The sequence below is a fragment of the Hyperolius riggenbachi genome, chromosome 10 (genome assembly GCF_040937935.1).
Source record: "Hyperolius riggenbachi isolate aHypRig1 chromosome 10, aHypRig1.pri, whole genome shotgun sequence".
NCBI lineage: Eukaryota > Metazoa > Chordata > Amphibia > Anura > Hyperoliidae > Hyperolius > Hyperolius riggenbachi.
The window spans coordinates 217,639,768-217,663,692 of NC_090655.1; the positions used below are offsets into that span (position 1 = coordinate 217,639,768).

Genomic DNA, 23,925 nt, shown 5'->3' on the forward strand with positions numbered 1-23,925 from the left:
CCACACTTAAGTGGCAGAACAAGCATTTTTTCACATGAATGGGGGTCCAGGGATTTCCCTGCCCTGGTTCCCTGATCCATGTGGAAAACTGCTTGGCGGCCACCAAGTTGGGGGTCACTGTTGTCCAAAAATGTTTCAGAAGCCAATTTTCATGTTCCCAGCCTCTATAATACAGATGCAGAGCCTGTCTATGACCAATAAGCTCCGGGAGTTCGTCAGGATCAGCAGTTGCACAGGACCTCCTTAGAGGATACTGTCATTGGATCACTTCTGAGTATACTTGCGCAGGATTATCCAAAGGTATTTACATGGTTAATTTAGAACAATAAAGGACTTTATTCGTGGTTGTGTTTTTATTTACTTTTTTTACTCTATGTGGAAATGGTTAAGGGGGTTCATCAGTACCCCTATACACATTTCACCTTGGGAGGGGGCAGGCATCTGTGGGTACGCTTGTTAAAGTGGACCCCCAGTTGCCGCCATGAACCTCTCCCAGGGCATCATTGGCCCCCACACCTCCTACTGGGCACCAGACGTGGGGAGGTGTCCCTATACTCATTTCACCTGGGAGTCTGCTTATTATAAACCCCTTCCAGGGCGTCATTGGCCCCCACCTCTTCCTGAGCACCAGAGGTAGGGATGAACCCCTTCTCCATGGATTGGACAAGGGCGCTGGGCTGCCCCTCTCTTCCAGAGCCCCCGATACCATGGACCGTGTGGGCTTATAGTTCATGCGGTCCAGCATCTGCATTATGGCTATCCCAGCCTCCATAGGTGACAAGGGGTTAAAGGGGCTTAGGAGGGGGGGGGGGATGCCATGCTGTTTTCATTAAATGTGTATACAGAACTTGGAATGCAGTACAATGTATGACAGCAAAGTGTCATTTTACCCAGTTTAAACACATTTTTCCTATGAAAATTATAAAATTGATTTCCTCAAAAACTACATGGTCTTTTCTCCCAAAAATGTTTCACCATGTTTCTACTGATCCCCCTAACATACAAGGGAAATTGTTTGATGACAGCATGTACTAGGGGGCTTTGCTATTTATCGTGGAACTCGGTGCCATTGACTTCAATTGGAACACAAAAATCGGAAGATGAAATCGAAATTTGGCTGTTCTTATCAACCCTACCTATACCCACCTCACATGGTGGGAAAGGGGGTAGGGAACATCTTGGTGTCCTCTTTATGTAAAAAACACTAGAAAAAGACAAGGAGCGCACACTCAGGCCAAGATCATCAGTTAGAAAGCCATGGGTTGAATACTCTCACCTGTTCTGATGGCTGGTATGGTAGTACGGGTATACCAGCATGCTACGTCCCACTCAGCCAGGGACCAGGTGACATGGGCAATGCCTCTGGAAGCTCGTCTGCGGTATTGCTGGCAGATGTTGTTCCACTGCTGCACGCTGGAGTGAGCACAGACTGCATGCAATGAGGACGGCTGTAGTATAAAGATGGTGATGAGTGCAAGTGTGAGTGAGCCAGAGCTGACAGTTATATATAAGAATGGGATTAGTCATTTATGCAATACTGTAAATCTATTTCCTATATACTGAGAGACCGGTGCTGCACAAGTCTTCCGGAGCAGCACCCACAGCCACCGTCGTCCAGCAATCCATCTACCTAAGCACCACCCCACCTTAACAATTTCTCCCTTGGGGCTCACTCAAGTGTAGCAGTTAAGCAGCAGTAGGAGGCGCCCCTATTGTATGATTTGCACTTATGCGTACTTATAACATATAAATTGTGTTGTAGATCGCCTACCTTAAGAATGGACACTCCACTCGGTAGGATCGATGTAATAATTTAATAATGATAAGCACCTAGGACAACGCGTTTCGCGGTATAAGCCGCTTCATCGGGTCAATATAGTGCTTTAAAAAGAAAGTAAGCAACAATAGACGCTTCAGTATACCACAGCATTATCATACAGTACACATACATATTTAAAATACAAATAAAAATAGACGTCAGAAACATATATACATGTGCAATTAGTAGGTGGGATCATTTGTCTCTAAAGGACAGATTATTCCTATGTAAATAGTATCAAAACCTTTTAACTCGCAAAAATAGCTTAAACATAATTTATTTAAAAAAGGGCCATAGAAGCCCCATAAAACATGTTAGCATGCTTAAAATGAATGACACTGTAGAATGCACTTTCTCCTAGTGAATCCCCGAGGATCCTGAGTAAAGATGTGGAGACGGGCTTTCTCCACATGCTTTGTCGAGTGGTTGCCTCCCTAAGCAACCTACACTTGTGAGTAGTACTATTTGTATATCTTGACCAGATTGCAAGGATAATACACTATAGGGGCTCCCGGTGTCTCTGTGTTTTTTTCTTTTCCGTTACAAAGTGTAGCAGTTGTTCTTTATGTTAGGCGAGGCTTTTGCCACCCCCACTTCGCAGAATACCCCAATTGGAAAGTCAACCTAATGTGAAATTATTGTGCCCGGTTTGACTTACCTGGAGCTTCTTCCAGCCCCCTGTAGTCCTCATGGTCCCTCGTTTTTCCACTCTGTTGTATTCAGCAGATGCTCCCTTTAAAACCTGCGAGCTTGGCCCAGGGCTGGGCACCTCTTCAATCGCACTTCCATGGCAATTGCAATTTTTATGAACTCCCCATTGCAGAACATTGCATCTGTTCTGTGCTTGTGCAGTTCATAAAAATTGCAACTGTGCATGCGCTGAATGTTCAGGCCATTGGTCCCAAATCAAGGAGGCACATGTCTCAGTCGGCCAGCTTTCAGAGGGGCACAGGGGCTGAGTGGAACCAAGCAGAATGACGGCAAGGGACCAGGAGGACTACAGGGGACTGGAAGAAACCCCAAGCAAGTTAAACTGGTCACATTTATTTCACTTTAGGTTCCCTTCGGCTACCAAGCAATTTTCACATATCAGAGCTGCTCCCATTCATTTGCCAATAACTTTATTACTACTTATCACACCTAAATGATCTATATATTGTTTTTTTAGGACAAATTAGGCTTTTAGTGGGTGACATTTGCGTTTAGTAATTACTATTTCTCCATTTACATCCATTATGGCTTTACAATAAACAGTGCTAGCTATAAGTTAAACCATCAAATTTTATTTGCTTATCCATCTTGGTTATTACTTTATAATGATACGAGAAAATAAACCCAGCAAAACAGCACCACTGAGGAGATGTAATTAAAGGTAAGTATCAAAAATACAGCTTTATTGGAACAATATATGAGGATACCGTAACATTAATACAGTTCATGATGATTCATTGTTAAAATCAATTAATAAGCAACCCATAAAACTCTCTACCTGCTATCAAATACATACACAATGCAATTTAAGGAATAACTTTGCTCAATAATGCATGATAATTGTGATGTAATATGATATAATTGTGTACCATGCAAAGCACTGGGAAACTATCAGTAAATTAATAATATCTGAAATGAGAAATTGAAGGGGAATACATTAGAGACAGAGGAAAAGGGTATAGAGAGGTACAGAGGGAAAGGGGGAGATAGAGAGGGAAAGGGGGAGATAGAGCGTCACAGAGGGAAATGGGGAGATAGAGAGGTACAGAGAGAAAGGGGGAGATAGAGAGGAACAGAGGGAAAGGGGGAGATAGAGAGGTACAGAGGGAAAGGGGGAGATAGAGAGGAACAGAGGGAAAGGGGGATAAAGAGGTACAGAGGGAAAGGTGGCGATAGAGAGGTACAGAGGGAAAGGTGGCGATAGAGAGGTACAGTGGGAAAGGGGGAGATAGAGAGGTACAGAGGGAAAGGGGGAGATAGAGAGGAACAGAGGGAAAGGTGGCGATAGAGAGGTACAGAGGGAAAGGGGGAGATAGAGAGGAACAGAGGGAAAGGTGGCGTTAGAGAGGTACAGAGGGAAAGGGGGAGATAGAGAGGTACAGTGGGAAAGGGGGAGATAGAGAGGAACAGAGGGAAAGGTGGCGATAGAGAGGTACAGTGGGAAAGGGGGAGATAGAGAGGTACAGAGGGAAAGGTGGCGATAGAGAGGTACAGAGAGAAAGGGGGAGATAGAGAGGAACAGAGGGAAATGGGGAGATAGAGAGGTACTGAGGGAAAGGGGGAGATAGAGAATTAGAGAGGGAAAGCAAAGATAAAGAAGTACTGAGGGAAAGAAGGAGATAGAGAGGTACAGAGGGAAAGGGGGAGATAGAGAGGTACAGAGGAAAAGGGGGAGATAGAGAGGAACAGAGGAAAAGGGGGAGATAGAGAGGTACAGAGGGAAAGGGGGAGATAGAGCATCACAGAGGGAAAGGGGGATAAAGAGGTACAGAGGGAAAGGTGGCGATAGAGAGGTACAGAGGGAAAGGTGGCGATAGAGAGGTACAGTGGGAAAGCAAAGATAAAGAAGTACCAAGGGAAAGGGGGAGATAGAGCATCACAGAGGGAAAGGGGGATAAAGAGGTACAGAGGGAAAGGTGGCGATAGAGAGGTACAGAGGGAAAGGTGGCGATAGAGAGGTACAGTGGGAAAGGGGGAGATAGAGAGGTACAGAGGGAAAGGGGGAGATAGAGAGGAACAGAGGGAAAGGTGGCGTTAGAGAGGTACAGAGGGAAAGGGGGAGATAGAGAGGTACAGTGGGAAAGGGGGAGATAGAGAGGAACAGAGGGAAAGGTGGCGATAGAGAGGTACAGAGGGAAAGGTGGCGATAGAGAGGTACAGAGAGAAGGGGGGAGATAGAGAGGAACAGAGGGAAATGGGGAGATAGAGAGGTACTGAGGGAAAGGGGGAGATAGAGAATTAGAGAGGGAAAGCAAAGATAAAGAAGTACTGAGGGAAAGAAGGAGATAGAGAGGTACAGAGGGAAAGGGGGAGATAGAGAGGTACAGAGGGAAAGGGGGAGATAGAGAGGTACAGAGGGAAAGGGGGAGATAGAGAGGTACAGAGGGAATGGGGAGATAGAGAGGTACAGAGGGAAAGGGGAGATAAGAGAGGTAAAGGGGGAAGGGGGAGATAGAGAGGTACAGAGGGAAAGGGGAGATAAGAGAGGTACAGGGGAAAATAAAGTGGTACAGGGGGAAAGAGGAGGTAAGAGAGGTACAGAGGGAAAGGGGGAGATAGAGAGGTACAGAGGGAATGGGGAGATAGAGAGGTACAGAGGGAAAGGGGAGATAAGAGAGGTACAGAGGGAAATAAAGTGGTACAGGGGGAAAGAGGAGGTAAGAGAGGTACAGAGGGAAAGGGGAGATAAGAGAGGTACAGCGGGAAAGGGGGAGATAAGAGGTACAGAGGTAAAGGGGGAGATAAAGAGGTATAGAGGGAAAGGGGAAGATAAAGAGGAAAAGAGAGATTGGGGGAGGTAAAGAGGTACAAAGTGAAATAATAATGGCAGTATTTGTATAGCGCCTTTCTCCTGTCGGACTCAAAGCGCTTGCGAGGCAGCCACTAGAGCGCACTCAGTAGGCAGTAGCAGTGTTTTGGGAGTCTTGCCCAATGAACTCCTTACTGAATTACTGGCTTACTGAACAGGCAGAGCCAAGATTCGAACCCAGGTCTCCTGTGTCAGAGGCAGAGCCCTTAACCAGTACACCATCCAGCCACCGCTGCGGATGATAGGTAGGTAGAGGGGTCTGGACCTTGGCTACCTGTGGCTACTGTGACACTGGCCTCATCAACAAGACTTCCTCTATAAAGTAAAGATACTGATGCTAGTCTGTACATATAACAATAACATTCTCCTCATTATATACAGAATATATACACATAATAAGCAGTCACTGATATGATTGTCATACCTCTAGCAATCGCATCTAGTAACATTTCAAAGTAAAATATAACATAGAATTGGTTATCAGAATGTAAGCCTGCCTTCATCCAATCTTACCAAGCCTGCGATTCACAGCCATGCAGGTATACATAAATATCATCACAGATGCATCCTCTGCCTTAATAAGCTGGATCTTTATAGTATTTTTACATCTTGTGATAGGCTGAGCCTTCTGACTCAGACCATAATGCATTGTAATAGGCCAAGCCTTCTAAATCAGACCACAATGCATTGCAATAGGCGAGCAATCAGATTCAGACAACAATGCATTCCAATAGGCCACGCCTTCTGATTGATTCAGACCATAATGCATTGCAATAAGCTGAGCCTTCTGATTCAGACCATAATGCATTGCAATAGGTTGAGCCTTCTGATTCAGACCCTGGGAAACACTTCTTCCACATATATTACTCTGATGCACACATTTTGGAGGACCAGCATCCAATTTTACAGCTAGCTTGAAGTTAGGAAAAAAGCTAAACAACTAGTGAATTGTATGTGTAGTAACAGTGCTACATAGAGCTTTCCTGGAGTCTCACGTTTTTATTTCACTTGTGGGGTTAAATTGTCAATGTTAATTGTATACAGCAGCCATGTCAGTTTGACAAAATCTGGGACATTCAGCTCATCAGATTCAGCTTATCTTTTCAGCACTCTCTCGGTTCGTTCAACCGGTATCAGTTGAAAAGGGTGCTAGAGCTGCCTGTGTAAATAGGAAGCCGCTATAGACTTTGATGATTTTTGCAGCGATTAGCGGCTATAAGCAGTAAAACGTGCACCCGTTATTTTATATCATGGAAAGTTTTGGGTTTACAATAAAGGACCTGATTTTACTCACGCTTACACTCTGGACCTTATTCATCAAGCTGTGTTGCTAAGCAGTGCGGCTTAATGTAAAGAAGTGCTCACTTTGCCTCCCTTACAGAGCAGCGCTTTCTGATATGTAAGGAGAATGACTTCCCTAGTTATGAGAATTGCATACATAGCAACACGCGCAACCTTAACTGCAGGCGGTGCTATGAAGTATTGTTACTGCCATACTTCATTTGTGGCCGCTACTATGTTCATTTACACAGTACCAACTATGTAAATGAACATAGTAGTGACCGCACGTGAAGTATCACGGTAACGCTACTTCATAGGACCGCCCACAGTTAAAGTTACGCAAGTTGCTAAGTAAGCAATGCGTGTAACTAAGGAAGGCACGCTCTTTACATATCAGCAAGTGCTGCTCTGTAAGGGAGGCAAAGTGAGCACTCCTTTACATTAAGCCGCACTGCTTAGCAGCACAGATTAATGAATCATGCTCTATATCCTTCATTTTAATAACGACTATATTTTTACAACTACATTTTGGCCTCATTATTTGTTTAACTTTATTTGTGGCCGCTACAATCCATACAAAATAACAGTTGCATTGTTCAAACCAAATACCGGTTATTCTTTATCGGTTATATCTTATATAAGATCATTGTGAATACTGTTTATATCTTTGGCATAAGATGCGACTACAACGATCACGACAAATACCGGTTGTATCGTTCACAAATTGCGGCTACAACAATCTTACCAAATACCGTGGTTAAGGTTAGGCACCGCCATGGAGGTTATGGTTAGGTCAGGGGGGGTTTAAGGCTTAGGTACCACCAAGGGGGGTTAAGGTTAGGCACCAGGGCGTTTAAAGGGTTAGATACCACCATGGGGGTCAAGGTTAGGCATTAGGGGGGTTAAGGTAATGGTTACAATTAGGGTTATATTCTAATAGTGGCTACATCCAGTGCCTTTTGTAAACAGAATCACACTCATTGGCTACAAACAGGTGCTCTTTTGTAAACAAAATTGTGTTTATCGGCTGTATTTGGCACCTATTTTATAAAAGAAATCACGTTTATTGGCTTCCTCCGATGCCTTTTATAAATTAAATCACGTTTAGAAACCCCAGTGAAGTTATTTTTGCACTGGTATAACACCCCCTGTAAGCTCCATAAAATGTATCCCTCCCACTTGCCTGGCTGTTTTCATAACTGTGGGTCCAATGGTGATCTAGTCCACACGATTTGGCGCTGTACTATAGTCCAGGGGGTTCTAGAAAACGATTTGCGGTATTTTTATGAAAGAGACTAATCAAGTTACTACCCCTTCAGTGTTACAGTCTTTCCTGTCCTCAAATCGAGAGGTGCCTCAGGCTTTCAAAAGGATTTATGCTGCATTTTTATAAGCCACTATGTGGTCCACTGCTATAAATTGGAAATCTCCCTCCTTATCTATACCATAATTTGAGAATACAGTAGACACCATCATGGGAGCAGATAGGTTGGATCATAGTATCTCAGGGACCTTTTCTACATTTCAATTTGATTGGCAAGAATGGTTGGCCTATAAACACACTTTATTATCAGGTTTGCTCCGATGTATGGGTAGTTCAGGGAGCTTATAAATATCCTTGATGCTTTGTGTTGTTTGCATTTTCTGGTTTTATTGATTGCAATGGCATGATAATTTGGTTATTGTTTTCTTGATGTGACAATGGCAGACTATTGGTTACATAGTTATTTGGGTTGAAAAAAGACATACGTCCATAGAGTTCAACCAGAGAACAAAGTACAACACCAGCCTGCTCCCTCATATACCCCTGTTGATCCAGAGGAAAAACCCTTATAAGGCATGGTCCAATTAGCTCCAAAAGGGAAAAAAATTCCTTCCCGACTCCAGATGGCCATCAGATAAAATCCCTGGATCAAAATCACTGGGCATTACCTAGTAATTGCAGCCATGGATGTCTTTCAATGCAAGGAAAGCATCTAAGCCCTCTTTAAATGCAGGTATAGAATTTGCCATAACTACTTCCTGTGGCAATGCATTCCAATTCTTAATCACTCTTACTGTAAAGAACCCTTTCCTAAATAAATGGCTAAAACGTTTTTCCTCCATGTGCAGATCATGTCCTCTAGTCCTTTGTATATTTTGTATGTTATGGTAAGGAAATATTTTCGTTTGCATACTTGATTACTTTTATAGCTATCTCTTACACTGTGTTTAAAACCACTGTCTTTACTGCTTCTTGTAGTTATCCCACGTTATGTTTATTATGCAATAAACGGGATTTCATTTAGTTTACAAAATGAGTTTATCTGCTATATCTGGAGCCATTTATACATAAACGAAAGCAAGTTTCTTGGCTACATGCAGCACCTTATTATGAAGAAATCAAGTTTATCAGCTATATCCGGCATCCTTTTGTAACCAAAATCATGTTTATCAACTACATCTGGCACCATTTATCCAGGCATCCTTTTTACATGTATGTTGTTGAGCCAGATATAAGTGTTGTGGCTTTTTCCCTTCAGGAGCACCGTGGCTGCATACAGCTGCAGGTCCTGCAACCTTTGTGTAGATAAAGCATCTGGTTTATTAACACCTGCAATGAAAAATATAAAAAGGGATCACAGGCAAGGTATAATTAGCAGAAACAACACAATATAAATGGGACTATATAAAAAAATGGACATATAACAACATTTGCAAAAATACTAAATATGCATTTATTAGTAAAAATAAGTAAACAGTCATGAAAAACTGCACATTATGTGTGAAATAGACGTACATAAATATATACACTATAACTGCTATAAGGCTGACTCAACTTGTGAAGTAGGACAGAGCTCGCCCAAGAGCCCCATCATAAATTACAGTCTATCATTGAAATGGATCATATGCAACAGGAATATTTTAAGGCTTAAAGGACAACTGTAGCATGAGGGATATGAAGGCTGCCATTTTTATTTCCCTTTAAGTAATACCAGTTGCCTGGCTGTTCTGCTGATCCTCTGCCTCTAAATTAGCTACGTGCTTGTTTCTGGTGTTATTCAGACACTACTGCAGCCCAATAGATCAGGAAGGATGCCAGTCAACGGGTATTGTTTAAAAGGAAATAAATATGGCTGCCTTCATATTCCTCTCACTTCAATTGTCCTTTCAGGAAGTCCCAAAAGGTGCAAATGCTCAACAATTGAATGAGACAGTTTCAAAGAAAGAAGTACTTGTCAACTGACATTGCAAATCCATGGAAATGGTTAAAGTGAATCCGAGATAAACTTTTACTCATTGCATAATTGTGTTCCTTTCATATAGTTTATAGGGCATTCCTCAAGCCAAATACTTTTTTTGTTTTGTTTTAATATTCTAATTCCCTATAAACTAAACGCGCCACACCCACAGCTTTTCAGAGAGCCTTGGCATTTTCAAAAAGTAGCAAGGGCTTACAGGAGCTCAGTCTGGGCAGGAGGAGGAGGAGGTTACTAGCCATTGATTTCAGAGGCAGAGGGGAGGAGGGAGGAGGAGAGGGGACTGAATTTACACAGAGGCAAGCTGATAGCATCTCTTGAGAGCAGCATGTGACAAACAGAACATGGCCGCTCTTGTATCACAGGAAAAAATAATCATATTCTGTTGAAGCTGTTTGCAGCTAGATATGCTGTGTAAACTATCTAAGTTTTAGGTAACATATATAGACAAGTTACAGTTAGTTTTTCATCGCGGATCTGCTTTAACACTTGGCTAGTGCAGTTTCCATAAATGTAGAGGCATGTCTTGTTTTCCATATCGGTCACACAATCGCAGAGAATCATGGTAACTCAGTCCGGAGCAATACTACACTCAGTTTCAGTGCTAGAGCTCAATATAAGTAAACCATCCAATATGGATTGCAGAAGAAAGTCCAATATGGACAGTATAGCAAGTATTAGGTCTCACCAATAGTGTTCATGAGCTTGTAATCCAGTAATGAGCTTGTAATCTCTTTCACATCACTCTAATTGAAACCACACACCCCAACCAATCGGATGCTTTTGATCGTCTAAACAAACGGGAAATGTACTGGATCCAAATACTAAAAACCCCCTCACTCCAGATGGCCTAAATGAGCAGCTGGAGAAAATTTACTAATCAAAACCATCGCTATTTATTTTACAAGTCGCCTCTTATCATCTTTTTTTTATAGGTTTTATTTGTAATTTTTATTGTTTTCATGATTCTGTACTTCGTACAATTGTATTGTGCATTTTATGTTACTGTACTTGATCCTTATCTGTATTATTGATACATTTTATCATGATACTGTTGGCAGAATGAGGCTTGCCCTTGGGGACATCCTGTATATAATTTTCCACACTGATGCACTTTATGTATATAGAATAATCTCTGCATGACCATTTTCATTTTTATCCTTATCACGCTCGGCCATTCTCGGTGCAGTTAGTAACCCCCAATTATATGCAGATGTCCAGGATTTGATGCAAGTGATGTTTATTTACAGTGAAAAGTACATGCAATGTTCAAAGCAGGGTTTCCAGGACATAATGCAGGAACAGGTTTTGCAACATAAGTTCAAGAACAAAATGCAGGAATATTACCCAGAGACTGGCAAATGGATACAAGTCCAGGAACAGATATGTAGGTTGCACTGTGAACGGATATATAGGTTATACAAGGAACAAGCATTCAGGTAATCCAGGAGCAGGTATACAGGTTAACCAGGAACACGCATTCAGGCAAGTAATCCAGGTACTCAGGACATAAACAGGAACACAGGCTTAGAATCCGAACACTCGGAACCGGAACAAGGATACAGGAACTCAAGACATGACACTAGATACTTGAATCAGCTATCAGGGAAAGCTGAAGGCTAACTGCACTGAGCTAGGCTTAGACAATACAATGCAACAGCAAAGCCTGCTGGGAACTCAGGATGCTAAATGCTTCCACTAATTGAGCAGTTACCCTGCAGGTGATGGAACACTCCGAAGCATATGCAAATAGGATGAGCCCTAGCTGATGTCTGCAGTCGCAGAGAGCCCCGACACATGCATATGCAAAAGATGAAATTCATTGCTAGCTTATCGCTGCAATAACAGGCAGACCCGAGAATCCTTACAATCCTACTTTATTTTTATTTCTATAATAATCTGGATCATATTTGTATTATTTTAATGTATATTTACATATGTATTTATTTTAGGTTTATGTTTTTACTTCCAAATATGCAATGCCCTAAACCAGACCCATCATCTACATGATTTTATTACACACCAATTTCGATTGAGGTTCATTCTGACCATTGAAAAATTTGATTAGGGACATTTCCTCATGTTGTCCACTAGATGGCACCAAAGTACTATCTTGTACAAAAACCGCCAAATGTCAAATATATAAGAATTATGACATACAATTTATCCCCTTGTAATAATTTTGTTATATTTCTTAGCCTGTTTTAGGCCTGACACTTCATTTACTGAATATTCTACAGTGCGCAAGCGCTGCCCTTATACACCGCGAACCATGTGTCAGGGGCCTGAACGGAGAAACAGGGTTTGACCACAGTTTGCAGCATACAGACACTGGAACCAGGAATTAAGGTGCAAAAATAATGTTTTATTGCAAATGCAATAATGCCAGCATACATACAAGCGTGAATGTAAATACCATACCACATATGCACAGCACACAATATATACACAAATAACCCGGGAAGCAGTGACAAAATATATATATAACACCTAACTATCTAACTATCTATTTACAAACGGTGTGCACGAGATATATATGTACAAGCAATGATATACAACAATGCGGTATCAAAAGGAGCAGGCAAAGACAGGTCAAAACGGAATAAAGTCAGCAACAGGTAATCAGATACATACAAGGTACAGAGGAGTAAGCATAAGCAGAGTCAGGACAAGCAGAGGTTCAGTAGCAGATAATCAGATCACAGGGCAGGGTACAAGAAACCAGGTATCAGGAACAGGGGTGACCAGAGACTCAGACCTGTAACAAGGAAGTTCTGGCAATGACTTGCAGGAAGAGGCAGACTTATATAGTCCATGTAATAGGAAGCATCTGGTGGTAATTGCTCAGAGACACATTAGAGGCCTCTGCAGGCCATACAAAGAACTGCAAGTCCTTAAATGTGATGATAAACCACCTGCTGGTGGATAGTGGAAGTCCAGGGCAGTCCAACTCAATACCACCACCAGCAGGCAGGAGATGATACAATATGAATCCTAACACCATGCCCTTTACAAACATGGATACAGCGGCCGCTTAGAAGCGACCGCTTATGAGCATGGACAACGCGGCCGTAAGCACGCGACCGCACATGATGTCACTGAATGCGACCAAAGGGTCGCAATGTTCGGCGGGATGGAGTCATGAATCCCAACTCTCTCATTGGTTAATAGACATTGCTATCTGCTATTTAGAGAGCTGATACACAGCACCAAGGTACAGAGGGACCTGGTGCATCCCTGACCATTCACTGGTAAGCTCATAAATAGTTTTACCGTATTACTTTCTGGTTCTGTTTATCTTTTACTTGGTCTCTTAAACTTTGTTTATTTTAAACCCATTGCTCTGTTTATCTGTTACTTTGTCTCTTAAACTTTGTTTATTTTAAACCCATTGCTCTGTTTATCTGTTACTTTGTCTCTTAAACTTTGTTCATTTTAAAGTGGGATTTTCACCATAAAAACACATTTTAACAGGTCTGAGTGTATTAAGTGATAAAGGTGCTAATTCTGCATTCAAAACTTACAAAACTTTTTCTGTTATGATCTGGAGTTATCACATATTTTAGGAGCACTGGTCCTTTAATATTCGTTGCCAAACAATTGCATTCTGGGGGTTCTTTTTATCTATAATCTATTCCTCCTCTTCCCTTTATTTCCCTGCCTAGCTGACTATCTAAAACCTGATCCCCTGCTCACTTGTGTTTACAAGCAAGGCTGAAGTGACTCAGCGATTGGAGGAGAAAAGGAAAAATAAGTTAAGGGAAGAATGACATCAGTATTTAGCCTTAGCTGTGGACCAAAGACATGGCCCCCACCAGGAACAGAATTCTCTTAATTTACTATATAAAATTCACTGAAATCAAAACGTGGATAGTACAATACATCTGTTATGTAAGTAGATCAAGTATTTATCTACTTATATATGTGTTTTTTTTTCCTGGCATAGTATGGCTGATCCTACTGCTTTAAACATATTGCCTATTAGAAGGTACTCATAGTCTTGGCTCTATTCCCTCTTCCCCTGTCACAAGCAGAGAGTGTACTATCACATGATCAATTTGTTTTTTCTTTTACTTAATCCTCAGTCCCTTGTCAATACCCTAACCTAGGGTCACTAAATATCCCCACATACACTCTGCACAGCATGTTAGCTTTCTACAGCCATACTACAGCACAGCACTAACACTGAGGTCTATATAAAGGATTATCACTTTATAATACAGTAATGGTATATATACAGCATATAAACCTGATGATGTACAATCGCGCAATATATGAACAATATTATTATTATTATTGATAGTGGATGGATCTGATGCAACCCTTTTGTCTCTGGTTTTCAGTTATATGCTCCTTTTTTATTGCTTGAAGATGCAGGACTATACCTGTGAAACGCATTGCAACACTTTTTGGAGTATATCAATAAATGCATGTCTTTTGAAATTGACGGTTTTTGTGTCAGCTTTTAGGAGATAAGTACAAAGCTGCCTTCCAAGCATTAACTATTTTAGCCTGTTTTATTCTTTTCGTGCCTCTGTTCACAACATAGAATACTTGTAATCCAGTAGTTATAGACTGCAGCAGGCTGGACCAATGAAATAGATGGGAGCCCATGTAGCAAGGGGCAAGGTCGGGCTCAGAGTCAGCCGAAGATATAGCGGATAAGCCGCAGTGTAGAGATCGACATGCTTCGCTGCATCCCGCAGCATTATGGAGACACATGCAGCACAGAATTAGGCTTATGTACCAATATTAATCTCATCATGTCAGCTCAGCTCAGGGACTTTAATGCTTTACAAACCAATGCACTGATCTGTGTAAATATGCTACCATGTGTAACTAACAAAAAATGGTAAATAACACTTCTGCCCAGAACATTCCCCATACCCAGTGCAATAATAGAGCTTCTCACCAGTGATGAGAGAGGGATAAGGGAAACTGAACCGGGATGTTATTGGCTGCTGTATCCGCACTGCTCCCCATCCTCCCTACTTCTGGCCAAGTCAGGTAACTGGAGAGCAGTATGCCGTGGCCAGTTCAGGTTCTATAAAGATGAAGCTATATTATGCTTTCCGTTACTTATCATCAGTGTGAGATGTTTCATGTCGAACCAGGCTTGATTTACGACTAAAACATTTCCCACACTCTGCACATGAATAGGGCTTCTCGCTAGTGTGAGTTTTCTTATGATCGGCAAGATGTGATTGACGAGCAAAACATTTCCCACACTCATTACATGAATAAGGCCTCTCACCAGTGTGATATCTCTCATGTCTGGCAAGGTGTGATTTCTGTACAAAACATTTCCCACACTCAGCACATGTATAAGGTTTCTCCCCAGAGTGTAACTTCTGATGTGCGACAAAGGCTGATTTATATCCAAAACATTTCCCACACTCACTGCATTTATATGGCTTCTCCCCTGTGTGAGATTTATCATGTTTGCCAAGTGTTCCTTTATCTCTAAAACATTTCCCACACTCAGCACATGAATATGGTTTCTCACCAGTGTGTACTCTCTCATGTACAACAAGACCTAATTTCTGTCGAAAACATTTCCCACACTCAGCACATGAATATGGCTTCTCACCATTGTGAGATCTCTCATGACGGACAAGCACTGATCTATGTACAAAACATTTCCCACACCCAGCACATGAATATGGCTTCTTCACAGTATGAGATGTCTTATGATTGGAAAGCTGAGATGTATATGCAAAACATTTCCCACATTCAGCACATGAATAAGGCATCTTACCAGTGTGAGATATCTCATGCCTGATGAGGTATGATTTATGAGCAAAACATTTCCCACACTCAGCACATGAATATGGTTTTTCACCAGTGTGTAGTGTCTCATGTACGACAAGACTTGATCTATATGTAAAACATTTCCCACACTCAGCACATGAATAGGGCTTCTCACCAGTGTGATATCTCTGATGTTCAACAAGATGATATTTACGTTTAAAACATTTCCCACATTCAGCACATGAATAGGGCCTCTCACCGATGTGAGACAATTCATGTGTTACAAGCTGTGTTTTCTGTATAAAGCTTTTCCCACACTTAGGACATACAAATGGCTTCTCACCAGTGTGAAGTCTTTCATGTTTAACAAGGCTTCCTTTATCTCCAAAACATTTCCCACACTCACTGCATGAATATGGCTTCTCACCTGTGTGTACTCTCTCATGTATGACAAGACTTGATTTCTTTCTAAAACATTTCCCACACTCAGAACATGAATAGGGCTTCTCGCCAGTGTGATATCTCTCATGTTCAAAAAGATGATATTTACGTTTAAAACATTTCCCACACTCAGCACATGAATAGGGCCTCTCACTGATGTGAGACAATTCATGTGTTACAAGCTGTGTTCTCTGTATAAAGCTTTTCCCACACTTAGGACATACAAATGGCTTCTCACCAGTGTGAAGCCTTTCATGTGTAACAAGGCTTCCTTTATCTCGAAAACATTTCCCACACTCACTGCATGAATATGGCTTCTCACCTGTGTGAGATTTATTATGTTTAGCAAGCGCTCCCTTATCTCTAAAACATTTCCCACACTCAGCACATGAATATGGCTTCTCACCAGTGTGTACTCTCTCATGTACGACAAGATTTGATTTCTGTTGAAAACATTTCCCACACTCAGCACATGAATATGGTTTCTCACCATTGTGAAATCTCTCATGATTCACAAGCCTTGATTTACGTGCAAAACATTTCCCACACTCAACACATGAATAGGGCTTCTCACCAGTGTGATGTCTCTTATGTACAACAAGGGTTGCTTTATCTCTAAAACATTTCCCACACTCAACACATGAATATGGCTTCCCACCAGGATGTAATCTCTCGTGTCTGACAAGTTCTGATTTCTGTATAAAGCTTTTCCCACACTTAGAACATGAATAAGGTTTCTCACCAGTGTGAGATCTCTCATGTAAGACAAGATGTGTTTTCTGTCTATAACTTTTCCCACACTCAACACATGAATATGGCTTCTCACCAGTGTGGGTCCTCTCATGTCTGACAAGCTCTGATTTCTGCATAAAACATTTCCCACACTCAGAACATAAATGTGGTTTCTCACCAGTGTGATATCTTTCATGTCTGATAAGAACTGATTTCCTAGCAAAACTTTTCCCACACGTGGAACATGAATAAGATCCTCCAGAAGGGGGAGAGCTGTGCTGGGTATGAAGCCCCCCAGGATTAGACAGGTGAAGGGAGCCTTGGGTAATATTCAGGATAACCAGGGTAGGTGCAGGAAACACTTGTCCAATGACAACACCAGTCACCGAACAGTCTGTGGATACAGGGAGGCGAGTCTCTGAGAGGTTCCTGATGCAAGGACTCCATGCTGCAAATAGAGAAACATCATCACTTCCTGTTAGAGAATTCTGAGGGAGAAAGAATTATCTTTAGAGATGGTCAGTGAGCTGCTGATAATTCCAGGTTGATGCAAACTTTATGTAGATTAGAAATGGACCAGATGCAGCAGCTTCATGGCTTGGCATATAGTTATCATGCATTCTGCACCATCTCAGAGTTATTTGCATGCCACTGACTATCCCTATGCCTAAAGCATTGGCCATACATAGAATTACAGTAAATTGTACAGCTTTATGAGACAATGGAAGAAATGTTTTACTCTTGTGACAACAGACCTACAGTGGTGTGAAAAACGATTTGCCCCCTTCCTGATTTCTTATTCTTTTGGATGTTTGTCACACTTAAATGTTTCTGCTCATCAAAAACTGTTAACTATTAGTCAAAGATAACATAATTGAACACAAAATGCAGTGTTAAATAATGGTTTTTATTATTAAGTGAGAAAAAAAACTCAAAACCTACATGGCCCTGTGTGAAAAAGAAATTGCCCCCTGAACCTAATAACTGGTTGGGCCACCCTTAGCAGCAATAACTGCAATCAAGCGTTTGCAATAACTTGCAACGAGTCTTTTACAGCGCTCTGGAGGAAGTTTGGCCCACTCATCTTTGCAGAATTGTTGTAATTCAGCTTTATTTGAGGGTTTTCTAGCATGAACCGCCTTTTTAAGGTCATGCCACAACATCTCAATAGGATCCAGGTCAGGACTTTGACTAGGCCACTCCAAAGTCTTCTTTTTGTATTTCTTCAGCCATTCAGAGGTGGATTTGCTGGTGTGTTTTGGGTCATTGTCCTGCTGCAGCACCCAAGAACACTTCAGCTTGAGTTGACGAACAGATAGCCGGACATTCTCCTTCAGGATTTTTTGGTAGACAGTAGAATTCATGGTTCCATCTATCACAGCAAGCCTTCCAGGTCCTGAAGCAGCAAAACAACCCCAGACCATCACACTACCACCACCATATTTTACTGTTGGTATGATGTTCTTTTGCTGAAATGCTGTGTTACTTCTACGACAGATGTAACAGGACACGCACCTTCCAAAAAGTTCAACTTTTGTCTCGTCGGTCCACACGGTATTTTCCCAAAAGTCTTGGCAATCATTGAGATGTTTTTTAGCAAAATTGAGACGAGCCTTAATGTTCTTTTTGCTTAAAAGTGGTTTGCGCCTTGGATATCTGCCATGCAGGCTGTTTTTGCCCAGTCTCTTTCTTATGGTGGAGTTGTGAACACTGACCTTAATTGAGGCAAGTGAGGCCTGCAGTTCTTTAGATGTTGTCCTGGGGTCTTTTGTGGCCTCTCTGATGAGTTTTCTCTGCGCTCTTGGGGTAATTTTGGTCGGCCGGCCACTCCTGGGAAGGTTCATCACTGTTCCATGTTTTTGCCATTTGTGGATAATGGCTCTCACTGTGATTCGCTGGAGTCCCAAAGCTTTAGAAATGGCTTTATAACCTTTACCAGACAGATAGATCTCAATTACAGTACTTTTGTTCTCATTTGTTCCTGAATTTCTTTGGATCTTGGCATGATGTCTAGCTTTTGAGGTGCTTTTGGTCTACTTCTCTGTGTCAGATAGCTCCTATTTAAGTGATTTCTTGATTGAAACAGGTGTGGCAGTAATCAGGCCTGGGGGTGACTACAGAAATTGAACTCAGGTGTGATAAACCACAGTTAAGTTATTTTTTAACAAGGGGGGCAATTACTTTTTCACACAGGGCCATGTAGATTTGGTGGTTTTTTTCTTACTAAATAATAAAAACCATCATTTAAAACTGCATTTTATGTTCAATTATGTTATCTTTGACTAATAGTTAACGGTTTTTGATGAGCAGAAACATTTAAGTGTGACAAACATGCAAAAGAATAAGAAATCAGGAAGGGGGCAAATAGTTTTTCACACCACTGTATATGTACTTATAGCACGACATCTGTGTTATGTGTGTAGATTCATTTGGTTTCATACATTATTATTGCCATTGTATATTAGTGTCACTCATATTATACCCCTTGTAAATGTACCATTGTCTCCCTCTTGTTTCTAATTGTGCAAATAAAGATATAGTGACAAGGGGTGAAAGAGCGAGAATCATATTTGATCTTGCAGTGAATTGGGATTTTCTTGCTCTACACAAATTTTCGAGAGACAGGCCTTTTTCGCCTTGCAGTTGAACGTTCACAGGCAAACACAAGAAGTAGTAATGAGGCCATGTTTTGGCAGAAAGCGTATAATGCATTTACAGGAGCAAATCATTTGATTCCAGGATGCACTGCAAGAGCCAGGAGATCTCACCCCATGCAATAAATAGAGGGGCAGAGAGAAGGATTTCCTCATTCCTGTGCTGTTCTCATGATAGTCAGAGCTAGTGAGAGCTTAGGGAGATAGCTGGGTATGATTCAGGTATAGATTCAGGGACAGTGTAGGAATGCTGTAGGCCTGTGTACTAGTCTGTGACTGTGTGTGAGAGGGTTTATTACAGCTGCCAGCACATTTGCTCTTATGTTGAGTACGGTCTGTGGAAGGCTTTACCTATTCATGCAGCACACTTATATAGTCACTTACATTGTGTGCTCTGTAATGTGACACCAGCTATACTATCCATCCAGTAGACTTGCACTATAACATTGTGTGTACTGTGACACAGGCTATACTATCCATCCAGTAGCCTTGCACTGTATAATTGTATGTACTGTGGCAGAGGCTATACTATCCATCCAGCAGACATGCACTGTAACATTGTGTGCACTGTACAGGCTACACTATCCATCCAGCAGACATGCACTGTAACATTGTGTGCATTGTAACACCGGCTATACTATCCATCCAGGAGGCTTGCACTGTAAAATTGTGTGCACTGTGGCACAGGCTATACTATCCATCCAGCTGACTTGCACTGTAACATTGTGTGTACTGTGACACAAGCTATACTCTCCATCCAGCAGACTTGCACTGTAACATTGTGTGCACTGTGACACAGGCTATACTAGCCATCCAGCAGACTTGCACTGTAGCATTGTGTGTACTGTGACACAGGCTATGCAATCCATCCAGCAGACTTGCACTGTAACATTGTGTGCACTGTGACACAGGCTATACTATCCATCCAGCAGACTTGTACTGTAACATTGTGTGCACTGTGACACAGGCTATACTATCCATCCAGCAGAATTGCACTGTAACATTGTGTGCACTGTGGCACAGGCTATACTATCCATCCAGCAGAATTGCACTGTAACATTGTGTGCACTGTGACACAGGCTATACTATCCATCCAGCAGACTTGTACTGTAACATTGTGTGCACTGTGGCACAGGCTATACTATCCATCCAGCAGAATTGCACTGTAACATTGTGTGCACTGTGACACAGGCTATACTATCCATCCAGCAGACTTGCACTGTAACATTGTGTGCACTGTGACACAGGCTATACTATCCATCCAGCAGACTTGCACTGTAACATTGTGTGCACTGTGGCACAGGCTACACTATCCATCCAGTAGCCTTGCACTGTAACATTGTGTGTACTGTGACACAGGCTATTCTATCCATCCAGCAGACTTGCACTGTAACATTGTGTGTACTGTGACACAGGCTATACTATCCATCCAGCAGACTTGCACTGTAACATTGTGTGCACTGTGACACCGGCTATACTATCCATCCAGCAGACTTGCACTGTAACATTGTGTGCACTGTGACACAGGCTATACTATCCATCCTGCAGACTTGCACTGTAACATTGTGTGCACTGTGACACAGGCTATACTATCCATCCAGCAGACTTGCACTGTAACATTGCGTGTACTGTGACACAGGCTATACTATCCATCCAGCAGACTTGCACTGTGACATTGTGTGCACTGTGGCACAGGCTACACTATCCATGCAGCAGACTTGCACTGTAACATTGCGTGTACTGTGACACAGGCTATACTATCCATCCAGCAGACTTGCACTGTAACATTGTGTGCACTGTGACACAGGCTATACTATCCATCCAGCAGACTTGCACTGTAACATTGTGTGTACTGTGACACAGGCTATACTATCCATCCAGCAGACTTGTACTGTAACATTGTGTGTACTGTGGCACAGGCTATACTATCCATCCAGCAGACATGCACTGTAGCATTGTGTGTACTGTAATACTGTGATAATGGGACACATTGTGTCTGAAACGTGTAAAGTGCTCAGACACCACTTGATTCGTATCTTGGGCTCTAATGGCTGTCTTATGAGAAGACGGCCTTTCTTTCAACATCCAGCCAGGTGCCAGGTTGCCTGCATTCGTGTAAATCTGCGACTTCCGGTGCTTGGAGCATCTCTGTTGCTTAGTTACAGTGAGGTGATTCCGCAATTGGCCTATGGATTCATGCACGTCATGAGACACGTAATGCACATACACAGATGTTGTCTCTGATGGCCTGCAGTGGCAATGCTGGCCCATTTCTTGTGGTCAGATGCTCTAGCGGGGACCTGAGGTGGAAGCTCGGTGGCCAGGTCTGATTAATCTCTTAAAGACCACGTCACGCCAATTAGCGTGAATGCGGTGGCAGCCCCAGGACCACCTAACACCAACTGGTGTCAAGTCATCTGGCTTTGCAGGAGATTGCATGCGCTAATGCGCGTGCAGCTCCGCTCTGTCATCAGTCTCCCAGTGGCCGCTGCTAGGAGACTGTTAGAGGGCGAAACTACTGTCTATTTACATTGGACAGCGCTGCAATCTATAGCAGCACTGTACTGGGGACAGCTGTGTCACTCTGCTGTCCCCTGGCCAATGCCTATATGACAGCCGATCACAGGCTGGTAAAAGTAACTCGCATGCTACTGTAAACAATCTGTGTACAGTAATGTTCAGTGACCATTATCAGCTTATTACAGGCCAGTAACACTCATTCTCCCCTACTGTAACCAATCTGTGTACAATAATGTATAGTGACCATTTTCTGTTTATTACAGGCTGGTAACACTAGTCACCCGCTCCTGTAACCAATCTGTGTACAATAATGTTCAGTGATCATTATCAGCTTATTACAGGCAGTAACATTAAGTCACTTCTGTCACTTCTCACTCTGATTGCACATAGATGTCCCAACATCCGATGCCACAATCTATATGCCAGCCAGCTGAAATTTGGTTAAACAAGAAGATCAGTGGAGTGCGCACACAAACACACACACGGACACTGTGAACACTGCCATAACATCTCCAGACAGTAGGATGGATTGATAATGTCTATATATGAGATATAAACCCACTATGTACATAGGGAATGTGAGAAGTAATAGGGGTGTGATGTGTGTAAAGTGGCTGCAACGTATGCCTGTAATGAGCTATATACACACTATGTACACAGGGAATGTGAGGAGTAATAGGGGTGTGATGTGTGTAATGTGACGGACTAGTGTGCCTGTAATGAGGTATATACACACTATGTACACAGGGAATGTGAGAAGTAATAGGGGTGTGATGTGTGTAATGTGACTGCACAGAATGCCTGTAATGAAGTATAAACATACTATGTACACAAGGAACGTGAGAAGTAATAGGGGTGTTATGTGTGTAATGCGACTGCACAGTGTGCCTGTAATGAGGTATAAAACACACTATGCACAGAGTGAATGTGAGAAGTAATAGGGGTGTGATGTGTGTAATGTGGCAGCACAGTATGCATGTAATGAGGTATAAACACACTATGTACACAGGGAATGTGAGAAGTAAACTGGTTATCACTCCCAAATGTGCTAAGTAGGTTAGCACGCTTTTGTGAATCAAGCCCTATGTACACAGGGAATGTGAGATTTAATAGAGGTGTGATGTGTGTAATGTGACTGCACAGTATGGGCCTGATTCCCAAAGCGGTGCTAACAGTTAGCACCCTGGTGAAAAGCCCTTTATCACGCCTAAACTCAGTTTAGGCGTGATAAGTTTAGGTGTGATAAGTTTAGGTGTGATAAGTTTAGGCATGATAAGTTTAGGTGTGATAAGTTTAGGCATGATAAGTTTAAGCACCAACTGCGTTAGCACCGCAATGCACAGCTGATCAAAAGTTTTGCGCTAGCAAAGTCTGGTGCACTTCGCATAGAGTTTAATGGCGCTGCTTTGCGTGCGGGACTTTGCACGCTATCTACACTTATCTAAACTTAGCATGCCTAAACTTATCACACCTAAACGTATCACACCTAAACTTATCACGCCTAAACTGGCTTTTCACCAGCGTGGTGCAATGGTTATCACGCCTAAAGTCTCTAACTGGATTAGCACCGCTTTGTGAATCGAGCCCTATGTCTGTAATAAGGTATGAACACACTATGGGCTCGATTCACAAAGCGGTGCTAATCCGGTTTAGGTGTGATAAGTTTAGGCATGATAAATTTGGATACGTTTAGATCGCGCGCAAAGTCCCGCACGCAAAGCAGCGCCATTAAACTCTATGCGAAGTGCCCCAGACTTTGCTAGCGCAAAACTTTTGATCAGCTGTGCACTGCGGTGCTAACCCAGTTGGTGCTTAAACTTATCACGCCTAAACTTATGATGCCTAAACTGAGTTTAGGCGTGATAAGGGGCTTTTCACCAGGGTGCTAACTGTTAGCACGCTTTTGTGAATCAAGCCTTATGTACACAAGGAATGCGAGGAGTAATAGGGATGTGATGTATAATGTGA

General features: G+C 42.3%; 1 protein-coding gene across 1 annotated transcript in view; it reads right to left on the reverse strand.

The window, feature by feature from the left end:
* Nucleotides 1–23,925, reverse strand: part of LOC137534476 (zinc finger protein 850-like) — a 109,037-nt gene that overhangs the window by 81,473 nt on the left and 3,639 nt on the right. The window contains exon 2 of the mRNA XM_068255986.1: nt 14,939–17,231. Within this exon, the coding sequence (XP_068112087.1) occupies nt 14,939–17,231 (2,293 nt within the window). The remainder of the gene's footprint in view (nt 1–14,938; nt 17,232–23,925) is intronic.